This window comes from Oryzias latipes, chromosome 21 (assembly GCF_002234675.1).
Source record: "Oryzias latipes chromosome 21, ASM223467v1".
NCBI lineage: Eukaryota > Metazoa > Chordata > Actinopteri > Beloniformes > Adrianichthyidae > Oryzias > Oryzias latipes.
Window position 1 is genome coordinate 25,466,636 of NC_019879.2, and position 12,489 is coordinate 25,479,124.

General features: G+C 38.2%; 1 protein-coding gene across 1 annotated transcript in view; it reads right to left on the reverse strand.

The window, feature by feature from the left end:
• Positions 1-317: 317 nt before the first annotated feature.
• The window catches only part of LOC101161930 (transmembrane protein FAM155A), a 117,684-nt gene continuing 105,512 nt past the window's right edge, over positions 318-12,489 (reverse strand). The window contains exons 2-3 of the mRNA XM_004082001.4: positions 3,412-3,583; positions 318-1,969 (exon numbers count right to left, since the gene is read on the reverse strand). Of these exons, the coding sequence (XP_004082049.1) occupies positions 1,668-1,969; positions 3,412-3,583 (474 nt within the window). The 3' untranslated portion in view covers positions 318-1,667. The remainder of the gene's footprint in view (positions 1,970-3,411; positions 3,584-12,489) is intronic.

Sequence of the window (12,489 nt, forward strand, 5' to 3'; positions counted from 1 at the left end):
AGTGTGACACCACCAATAAAAAAATGGCTTATTTCAGGCTTTAACCTAATTAAATCCATTCAGTCTATTTTTTTTTTGCATTACGGACTCCACGATGTTGGAACCAGATGTTGTCAGTATGTAGTGATTGGTCCAGATCAGTCTAAGGGGAAGTCCGAATTCTTTCACTACGCACTACATAGTGCACTATACAGTGCGTTTGGCGTTACAGGGCTGTTTGACTCTACAATTTCAAAATCGAGTGCCCTAGAAATTTCCCAGAAGTCTCAGCGAAGTGCACAGACTCTCACTAGATTGGTGAATATAGACCACAATGCATTGTGTTTGAACCATTTTTTTGTGGAAAAATGTGTTTTCCTTTGTTCTCTAAATAAACCATCAACACTTTCATCATCAGAACACAGTGGATTCATAAATTGTTGTCGTAAAATGCTTGTATTGAATAGATTTTCACTTCATGAAATCAGTGGCGTCATAATTCCTATTTAAAAAACAACAACAAATAATGTTTGAATTGCTTTTAAAATCCAGGGGACAATAGAGTCCCGCACTATACAGTTTTTTAGTTATTGTTTCTGTGGGAGCCGCTCTAAACAATCAAGAGGGAGCTTGTTGGAAGGCCACGGACCACATGCCTTTATTGAGGCATCTGATTGGATGGTATATAACTTGAATAACTATACAAATATATGTAAAGAAATAGCAGAGCAAGAATTGTTATTCTGACAAATATAGTGACGGAAATTTCTCTACAGAAGACTATGGGCTATGGGTCATAACTTCCTTGTTTGGAACGCCACTGGGAGGGGTCACATGATCCGGTTCTCATATACAGTCAACATGTTCCTTAACATGTTTAAAATTGTTTAATATTGTCAAATGAAACTGAAAATGAAACCTGTGTGACACGCAAGATGTTGTGTGGACTCACACTACACTCACCAACTCAGGGGCGCCATCAAACCCTGGTGATGTTTTAATTGGACTGAGGATAACGAGCTGGAGGGGCTGAGTGACATCTGAGGGGGTTTCCACGAAACCACCAGCCTCTTAGGTAGACGTTTAGGACAGTAACATGCGCTCATTATCTCAGAGACACATACACACGTGCAAAGACTCACCCAGATGCACACACACACGCACACACACACAGCAAATCCCAGTAAATGAATTCACTCCCACACATGCATACAAACTTGCAGTTAGTTCAATTTTTTACACATCCTACTATTTAGAGAGCAAGTTCTTCCTCCAGAAACAAAGACGAGATGGGCATAAGAAAGGGAACATGATTGTGTTACTCCATAGTCAGCCAGTGCAACAAAAACCAATAATTGGAACACAGTGTAAAAACATGTAGTGAGAAAAACTCAGCCGTCGGGAAAGCTGACCTTCTCTCTCAACAAAGGCTGTGGTATTGTCCTCTTCTCCAATCTGAGGGACTGAATCCCTCTGTATGTCTGTTTAGTTCCTTATTTGTTTTGATTGATTCATGCGTCTTTCGTCTCAAAGCGTTCCACGATTTCCTCCTGCCAGAAAGTGTTTTTGAACGTCCACAGGCACACAGCTCCTGCCAACCGCACAACTGCTGCTGTATTTTTCCACAACGGTTGCCATGGTGAGGGGATCCCCCACCGCAACAAACCCGCATCCTCCTGGCAGCTCCATCACTCCTCGTTGGCAGGGCTCTCCTCCAGAGGCGAGATGGCGGGGAGACCCAGTCCTGTTGCATTGTGGGATGCAGTGAGGCTGGCAACAGTGTGTAGGAGGACAAGGACCAGCAGGCAGAGTTTGAGCCGGCTGTTACACAGTCTGCAGGCTGCCGATGAGCTGAGGGAGGTACGGTGCTGGCATGGAGGGTGAGTTCTTTTTAGGGTCCCCCTGGAACGGTTGTCTGCTTTCAAGTCCCACCTTACATCACAGCACTTTGCATCTGGATCTACACCTGATGGATGGTCCTCCAGCAGCCCTGGAAGGAAACATGCATATGGTGATGTGAAGATAAAACAATGGAGACAATGAACATCAAGGGTCAAACTATCAGGCAAACTTCATATTTAATGGGTTCAATTTGTGATTTATTGTATGCATAAGTGCAAATATGTCTATTAATTATGATGGCATCATTTACATGTGCACGGTGGATGTATATGGAGATATATGTGTTGTATACACGTATGTATTTCTATACCATCTCAGTTTTTTTTTCCATTTTCCAGTCAATTCATGACTAATTTTCCTAAGTTTAACTAGTTATCTTTTTGTAAACAAAAATTTCTGGCCAGGGTTTGTAATAAAAATGCAAAGCTTTTCTATCACCACAAGGTGGTAGCAACAGTGAGGAAAAGAAGAGGCGCCTCACCTCCCCTGTGCACAATGAGGGGAGCTAAATTTGTCCTGATGCTGCTTTCATCAATATTGGTCAATGGAGCATGTCCTGTTCCTCAGCCAGCAACCAAAATTACAATTTACCTCAAATTTCTTTCTGACTTGACTTCAAAAGTCATTCAAGCAAAGTGATGTGTCTCAAATTTGAACTACAAAACAACTTGTGTCAGTAGCATTTTTTTGCTTTGTGCAGATGCCCCCTGGTTATGCGAGAAGCAGCAATGAATTCATCGGTAACTTGAAACTTCTCCTGCTGCCGCAATCTCTGGGCTTCAAGCCCATGTCACCAAAAATGAGAGGGAACAAAGAAGAGGAGAGTAAAAACTGTGTCTGAGCTGAGGGGCTTAAAGGAGCCCATGACTCAGAATTTCAGGATTTGAGGAACTAATGTTCTTTATCCCTTTGTCTACAAACAAAAAAACTTCAGTCCAATTGCTCGGACTTCTGCTCAGACGAAAACACTTGAATTATGTCCGGTTTCAAGGCCATCCCATTAATCGTATTGCGCCCCTACTTCAGTCGTGCAGTCTAGTTCATACTTAGGTTAGCCGGTTTTGCTTGCGACTTTCTGCAATAAATGTGGCGAACTCCTTATTAATTTGTCTCTCTTGTACAATAGTCTCCAGAGCTTCAGTTGATGGTATTTTCAACATGGGAAACAACTTTCTCATACACTTGCTGCATTGGCGAATGTGCTGGTCCGTGATCAGGCAGAGGAGGAAGTGGTATGTTTGCCCACCAAACAGAAGCAGGCAACACATTCTCCAGTGCAAGATGTGCAATATGTTTTTTCTAGCTTCTTCAATTTAGTTGTATAATTGACAGCCTTAAAAAGACACGATTTTCTGGATTGAGTTTGCTCTGGCATTGCATATTCTACCCGCTCAAAATAGGTAAAGATTACATGGCGCGGTATCCACATGATTGTAGTACGGGTGTAAAATTCCAATTGTCATCAGCTTGTCACATTTCGCATTATAGTATAAAGTATAAACTGGATTTATACGGGACAAATATCCTTACCTGTGCATATAAAACTGGGGCTTCCTCCATGAATAAGGTCATCATTGTCAGGCAAGATGAAGGGGCACCGCTGCTGCACCTCCAGGCAGTACTGGCCACAGGGGATTCGGTTGCTGCAGTGCATTTGGGTGGTCTGGAAGTACTGAGAACACAGCCAGGGCTTATAAACCATCTGGGTGGAAGACAGAAAGGTGACAGGACATTGATGAGTTAGAGAGAGTCACTTTGCGGGGAAACAGGCTCATGAGTGTGTAGGTTCACACCGTGTGTCCACCCTCATGACCCCACAATGAACGATTGGCGAGGAAAAATCCTGGTTTTTGACAACAGAAACTTCTTGTAGGTGAATAAACATAAAATAAAAGTGTACCCTGAAATAATTTCTCTTTGCTGATTATCTTACAATTGTTGTGTGTTAGTAGTTTATTAGCCCCTTTAAAGCCAGAGCTTTAGCTCTAGTGTTGTTTTGACTACAGTATTTCTTTAACTGTTTACACCATTAACATAATTCCAGTGATTCTGAAGCACAGAAAAGCATTTCTGCGCTGATTTGCAACACTTTACAGTAATGAGGTGTTAATGCCATCGACGTATATCATCTTCATGACAGAATCAGCTTATTCTTGATATTTGCGTGAATGGACAAAGATTTCAGGTATGTCAAAGAATGTTTGATACTCAGGGGTCGCCGGTGACATCTCCTGGTGTTATGCTACGTTGACACTGGGCTTGGAAATGCGCGTTCAAGAGACCACTTTTAATGAAAAGTCTACGTAAACACACATATATTCTCTGTATGGAAAACTCCTGCGTCGCTACGCAAGTCTTCATGTCACTTTTTGGGGATTTACCTACAAAAATTAAACCTATTGAAATTTGACCGATCAAGGACTCGCATTGGTTGTGATGTATAGGTAGCGTAGATGTTTAGGTTCTTTACAAATACAAAAGTGACAACTGTTTGAAAATTGATCATGAAGGAGAAATTAACTGCGGTTTGTGCTCAGTCCAAATTATATGACAGCAAGTCTTACATTTATCTGAATGGATCTGTGAAAGAGCCTAGAGCAAGATTTGCCCTGCTTTAGCATTTCCCATCAAGCCTCTTCTAAGCGTGTACTAGTGTCAGGTAGCGACAGTCCAGTGTTAACATCGAATGCAAATTGTGTGTTCAAGAATGCCCTTTTCGCACAATCGTGAAATAGCTCAAAACAACACAGTAAAATATATTTCTCCAGAGAAGGTACGAGAAAAAACGACTGCATATTTCATCTTGTCAACTTTATTTATTTACTTCCATCCATCTTCAGAACCGGCTGAATCCCTTTTGAGGTACAGAGTTGCTGAAGCCCATCCTGGCAACTGTTTGGCAAAGGTGACGTTGGAGTTTACCTTGAATAGGTCACCAGTCTGGTGCAGGGCCACATGCACATCTGGGGACAATTGGGGACAATTTAGAGACACCAATTAACCTGTGGAGCTTGTTTTTGGACTGAAGCTGGATAAATAATGAAAACTCCAACACAGAAAGGATCCAGTTGGTCTTTGAACCAAAGCATTCTCTCCGTGAGGTTAAAGCGCTAACTAACCACTGCAACATCCTGAAGCCCATTCATTTTTTTCTGTGTTAATTAAATGTAATCATTTCTGTGTTTAAAGCATGCATCAAGTCACCAAAGAATGAGAAACGAGAGGGTTAAAGATCTGAACAAAAATTCAATCTGCATTTGTAAAGGACAACAATCAATGCTTGGATTTTTCTGTACAGGTATCAAAAATACAACAACATGAACAAGTGGACAAGTATGCTAATGCAGATGTAGGACTGAACAAAAGCTGCCAGTTCCCATCAGTTTCTTCACTTTACCTACAAATGCAGGATTTCTTCTTCAAATATAATCTGCCTTGTTTCATATTCTGCTCATGCGTTCACAGAATAAACTGGGATGCAGATCAGAATCTGCAAAGCCAATCCGATTTATTTAGCTCTTATTGAGAAAGCTGCTGGAAAACTGCAGTTCCATCCATGGGATCTGTATAGTTTTCATTCTATTCTATTCTTTCTTTGCCCTGTATTCTCAAAGCATGCAATTATCTTGTGCAAATTCACTGAATGTATATTGGAGTAATGAGGCGGGGCAAGATTTCTGTGTTTACATTTGCTCACTGGTAAAATGCAGCCGTTGCTCTGTTGAGCAGGATTTATGAACTAATAATGAGTTTATTCTCATCTTCAGCTATTGATAGTTTTTTTTTTCTTTTTCCCCACCAGTATCTAATGGCTAAACAGAAGGATTTGAATATTTGGGGAACAATCCAAAGCAAAATTTCAGGGATTTTTCATACGGGACAGAAATTCACGTCTGCTAAATGATGAATGAAGTGGACCGCACTCAATAAAACACAAAAAGTGTTAAAATATAGATTATTTTCCTCAATCCAGGATCTAACTCCTGCTGAGTATTTAAAGATAAATGAGGAATGTCACACATTATTTCTTACACTGTGTAAAATGGAGCTTCTGGTTCATTTAAGTCCAGAAAGACTCTTAATATTAGAGCATAATATATATATTTTTTGGAAAACGACTATAATTGTACTGGATTTGTCTTGCATGCTTGAAACTGTAAGATCAACACCGCCAGAGCCGTTCTGAGTGATTTTTTTTTTTGCTGATTAGTGAACCGTAGAAGACGTCAGTTAATCAGAAATAGATGTTTAAGCTGTTGTCTTCCTAAACATCACTGCACAGATGAACTTTAACGAATGCTGCTGCAGTCCAATAAAGTTTTCACACACCAAAAAAAATTCACTTCTTCTTTTTTTTTTTTTTTTTGGTGGAGATTGCTCTGATATCTTTTTGGAACTCAGTCAGACATGGATGGAAAAGTTATAAATGTCTAATTGAGCTTGAATCAGCAGCATGTCTCCTCTGCTTGTTTGTAAATACTGTACATTTGACCATTTACAAATAAAGATAGGTTTATTGAGGACAGGTCACATATGTGGCTAAAAACCTCCCTGTCATGAATGCTGTTTATTTTAACTTTTTTTTTCAATCGATTAAAACACAGCAGGAAAACCAATCAAAGAAAATGAAATGCAGTGCAAGGAAAGTAAGAAATCCCAGAAGGCTTATTCACCTCTATCAAATGTAACTCAAAAATGGAGACTTTTATATAAAGGAGAAAAAAAAAATAGTGATAAGTCACAAGTGATGAAGTAAGTTTGACAATGACAAACAGTACTAATGAAATCCAATTTGGTTGTGCGTGTGTATGTGTGTAGGTGTGTGCGTGTGTGTGTGTGTATATAAAAAACATGAAAGTAAGACAATAAGACAAATTTCAATTGACAAAAGACATGATATACAGTAAAAAACAAAAGTTAAATGCTTTTTAAGGCATCTTTTGCAACACTTGTTTGCAAAATCTTTTACATAGAAAAAGCCATTCCACAGGTTTGCAGCCTAAATTTGATTAAATATTGACCTTGAAAACTGAAAAATTTTGGAAAAATAATTTCCCTGTGTTTTTTTATTGTAATTATTTTGTTTTTAGTCAAAAGGGAAAGAAGAAACAAACAAACAACCTGTGGTATTGGATGGCTGTAGTTATTCAGAAATTCTGAGTTGTAGGCTGGACTGTTGGTACGGAGCGGGCCTACCCCCCTTCCCTTCCCCATTGCTGAAAACTCTGATAAGCTCTTTTTCTAACTGTATTTTTTTGTCTACTCCTGATTCACAACAATTTGAACAAAGAACTACTCAAAAATGCTATTTTTATCTTTATTTCTGGTTAATATATGTCCTTCATTATCAGAAAAATGTCACAAGAACATGCTCAAAACACCAAAACACAATTGTCATCGGTGTGGGTCTTTATGCTAAGGTTCCCTCTCAGCTTGATGCGGTCAACGTGAAATTACTCAAACATTAATGATGTGCAGACATACACCATCTTTTACGGATCTTCTCAATTTTTAAAGCAAATACTCATACTAAATGTACAAGATGTTACATGATGAACCGATCCAGTCACTGTACGGTATTAGGACATAAAGCAATTAGCTGCTGTGTCCGCCTCTCTCGGAGGACTGTCAGGCGAGCCAGCACCTGCTGTGAGTTAATCATCTGAGAGAAAACCAGAGCACAAATCATGCCACTCCCCAATGTTGTCGTGTTGCTGCGCCTGTGTGGGAGTGCAGATGTGTAAACAAAGGATGTTTATGCTGATGTTGCTGCTGAAATAGTGACCCACCACAAAAAAGATTTCCGGCTGCTTCACAGGCCAGTCAAACATTTCAAAAGGCAAATGAGAGAAGCTCAAACAAGCTCAGAATCAGAATTTTTTATTGTCATTGTACATGGTGATACAGTGAAATTGCAGCAGCCTTGGAGTGATGGAGATGAATAAAATAAAATAAAATAAAAATACTGTACTCTCATCTCTAACAAAAAAAAGTACAATTTGTACAGAAAAAAGTTAAATGTTAAATATGTATGGACAAAATTGAATGGAATGGGTTGAGTTGCTATGAGTGCAGCATATAAATGTTGTGTGTTTTTGCACAGAGGCCCGGTTATTGCACAGAAGTCAGTTATTGCACACATATGTAATAGTCAGTAATTTAGCATTGTAAAAAGTCAGAGTGAGGTGAAGTTGGTGGAAGTGTGTGTATTCCGTATGGTAATTGCCTGTGGAAAAAAAGCTGTTCCTTAGTCTGGTTGTCCTGGTTCTGATGGATCTGTACCTCCTTCCAAAGGGCTGCTGAGGCAGCGTGACTAGTAGATGTCCTTCAGTGATGGGAGCCGATGATCCTCAGCTCTGTCTTTACCGTTCTGCTGTGGACCCTCTCCACACAGTTTCCGTTGATGTAGAGTGGAGGTGGATCTGTGCTGTTCTTCCTGAAGTCCAGGATGATCTTAGCTTAAACTGTTTACAGGAGATTGTGTGGTATCATTTTAGATTTTCTATTTCTAAAACTTAATCAAGACAAAGCAGGAAGAAGGGCGCAGAATCAGTGAAATGAAGCTAAAAAGCCATTAAATCTGGGAAAAAATGGAGGCAGGGTGATGGATTTATCATGGTCTGAGTTGGTTTGTGGCACAGGTAGAGATTAAAAATCTCTGTTCAGGAAAGTTTAAAAGTACAGTCTGTGAAGCAGCAGAAGGTGTTAAGACTGAACACAGAATGAAGACACTAGAGGCTTTAACATGGTTGCTATAGTGATCATTTATAGGATCCTTAGACCTAACAAAAGGTTATGAGAAACTACAGGAAGCATAAAGGGACATTCTGTTTGAAGGATTTAGAAAATTAAAGAAAAGGACGTGCAAAAATGGAAAACTTCTATTATTGAAAGCAAATTAGAAAAAAATATATATTAAACTCACCTAACTCATCAAAAACTGTTATCCCAAAATCTGCAGAGTTTTTTTTTAGAAGCCAACTTTTGACAGTAAATGTCCTTTTGAACGTCAAAAATAATGTTGTGTTTGAGCTCAAAAAGATGTGTGAACGTGATGAGGTTTTGTCTGTTCAGATTTGAATTTGTTTCAAACATGAAAACAATGTTCAAAAACCAAAGAGGGATGGGGTTCAAGTTACCTTCTGCAGAAAAGTGGAAGCCAAATACACTAAAAAAATCAATGTGAAAGACAGCAGCTGAAAAAGAAAGCCTTGGGACTCTGACATTTGATGTTCTTTCATTTTTCATTTTGTATTTCCTGCCTTTTATCTCAGGTAAAACGATTAAACCTTTTATACGTTTGTTTCTTAGAATGCACTGAGCAAAGCCTAAAAAACAAATGCAAATAAATTTTAAGAAACGAGGCTCTTTTGGAAGCATTTGTACCACAGATATTACTGTGAACCTTTTGGAAGCACAGGGTCAGAGGATCGAAGGGAGATGGAAGTAATGTAAACTTGAACAACTTGGGGTAAAAAGCAATTAAAGGTCTTTTTTTTAAACTTTGGCTTTCTAAAAAATATCTACCACTTAATCAACTTTTATTTATTTATTTATTTACAGAGATTCTCATTTATTGAGTTGTCAAATGTTTTTTACCTGTATTTTTACTGGAAACAATTGAATCTCCACAAGATCAACTTGGCTATCTTCTCCTGTTGATTTGCTTGTCTCGCTGTTTTTAGACTCTTTTTTTTCACAGGTGTGTATAAAGACAGGAACTGCAGGCACTTCTGCGCCATCCAACCCTGCAGTATTAAGAACTGATCTGTCTGCTAAAAACTAAATGCTTCACTTCAGACTTCTAAATATTTTTCCCGCCTTCCTGTTCTTAGAAGCTGAACTTTAGTCTCTTCTTGGCTGGCAGACTGCAGCTTCACTCTGTTCTCTCAAGTTGCCCTTTACAGTAAACTTGACTAAACGAATTACTTCGATAAAACTCATTATTGCTCAAATGTTTTATTTCTGCATTGATTTGTATCGTTTTCCGTGATTCTGTACTCTCACTGCGTCCAAAAGTTTCTTACAAAATCAAAACCTTCAGTCTGAGTCAGTGCTTTTTTTTTAGATAAATAAAACTATCGAATCTTATCTTTCACATCTCAAAAAGCTCCTCATTTTTAGTCTTGCAAAGACGAGAATTTTCTCACACTTTTTCTTAGTGGAAGGAAGAAGCAAGAAGAAACCTTTTTGTCAACCCTTCATTCAGCAGCACCTTTGTGAAAAATGTGTGTTTTAAAAACCACAACTTTCTGAAAGGAAGATGTAAAAAAGATCATACATCTATTAAAACAAAGAATTTAGTTCCTTGCATGGTAAAACTTTTGTACATTTCCAATAAATTCATAATAACTGTAAAAGTATTTCATGATTTTAAACTGTGAATGAACAATCTGATCTCTGAGAAGCAGTCTGATTCAACTTGAACATGTTTCCTATTTTGAGAGTTAAAAACTATGAAATATTTCAAGACTGTTTTATTTAGCTTTGTAAATGTGTTTAAATAGGCTCAGTTGCTGTTTTTCTGGAGAGATAATTTTAAAAATAGATAAGTTTCACCTTATTTATGAAATAACATTTTCATGCATAACTTCTACTTTATTGGAGAGTGTTCTTTTTTTATTTCTTAGTTAAAAATAGATAAAAAATAAAAGGATTAAAAAGGGATAATTTCGACTCCTTGACAACCCAACTTTGCTAATTTCTTAGAGAGAATCACCTTTTGTGCACGCTTTCATTTCTCACAAAGCCTTTATAATAAGACTATTTTAAAGACGTTTGTGTGTTTTTCAGGTGTTGTGCAGCATATTCTAGGAAAAACAACAACAATGTAGTGTCACAATGGACTTATTGTATTTGTCGTTATGTTGTGTGAATGTCTTACTCTTGTTTTTGTTTCATTACTTTTTATGCTTTATTAGGCACCAATCAAAATTCCTATTTGTTGAGGGTGTCAACGATGGCACTTAACATGTTCCTATTCTGAAATATATTCTAAAAATGCCACAAACATAGCGGATGTTTGTTCAAGAGGACGCATTTATACCTATAGTGTTCACACTGGACAGGCAAGGAGGGGCTTAGTCTTCTTTTTCCACTGCTTACTGGTGCACGTTCGCCACCTGCAGTTGGAAGCGGAGGAAGAGGTCCTTTCAATGGATTACCATCATGTCAGGTGAGCGGCCCAAGTTTATTTTTATTTAAAAAACAAAAACAAACACCATCAGGCTCGCCACTATATCTGGGTTCACCAGGTAAACCGCTCTGAGTTTCCCCGTGTCACTACCAAATCGGAGTCACTGATTGGCTAAAGTTTGACCCAGTTTATTATCCAACAAATGTTCAATGACCGCTCATTTTGTACATATAGCCTGAAAAAGGTCTTAAAAACTTGCATAGCAATGTGTGAATGCAAGCGATTTTACTGCGAAAGCCCAAAACGCGTGTTTACGTAGACTTTTCATTGGAAGTAGTCGCCGAGGGCAGTGGCTTACGAGTCTTATAAATATGACAAATAAAAAAATAAATTAAACAAAATGAATGTATTTGTTGACTGTTGTTTACCCGAGTATCTTTCAAACTAGAATAAAGACTTTTTTAAAATAGTTCCTTAGCAAGGCTTTGTCTGGAGCTGGAGCGGTGAACTCCCAGGGGATGGGTCAATGCTGAGAACAGATTTAACACACCTAGGTTTGGGAAATTTCAACTAATGGGACTTTAACTTTAACCATACTGTTGGAAAATGTGATTAATGAAAAATAAAACAAAAACTTCTGAAAATAGTAGGTGAACTTTGTTGTTTTTATAAATACAAATTAGATACTACAATGATTTAAAAAAAAGACAAAAAAAACGTGCCACAGTTTTTGACTACACTGACCAAACAAAACATTATTTTAGGACTGTAATAATGAATCCTCTGACTACAGGATTCAGGAGGAAGACAAGCAGAGACATGTTCTTGAAAAATGTTCTTTTTAAGCAACATCCTCTGAATGTTTAACTAAAGCAACCCAGATAAATAGGAGGAAACAATTGATCAATAATTAAATAATTTGAGGAAAATTCTATTGTTTCTGTATCCATATAGTAATGACATTTCCTGGCAACACAAAACAGTCAGTGATGTAACAAAAAACTTTTCTGTTTCACACAAGAAAACTGTCTTTTACCATAGAAATTCTCCAGTTATACTTTAAGAGCCATTAAAAGCTTTATGTTAGCTTTAAATATTTCTATCATCCTTCCTCTGCTCTGGTTTGTTGGCAGGCTACGATATTCAAGAGTCAGCTATCTTTTAAATTGGATTACTTCAATACAATTAGACTAATGATGATGCCAGTGCCTTGTCCAGGTTGGCCATGCGTTTTCTAGGATTGCTAATAAACTGCTGACAGGCAGACAGCGACAGGCAGGACCCCAAACAAATGTGAATCACTCGCCTTCAACCTGCAGTACAGTGCAGAGTCATTAACAATGCAGAGTCCTAGGAGCCGCCTGGTGGATTACAAATAATTCAGCCATTGCCCGGTTCGCTGGGTTTGGGCTACCCCTTCAATTAGAGTTCTCCTCCACACATTTAAATGTTTTTGTCATAAATAATGGCCC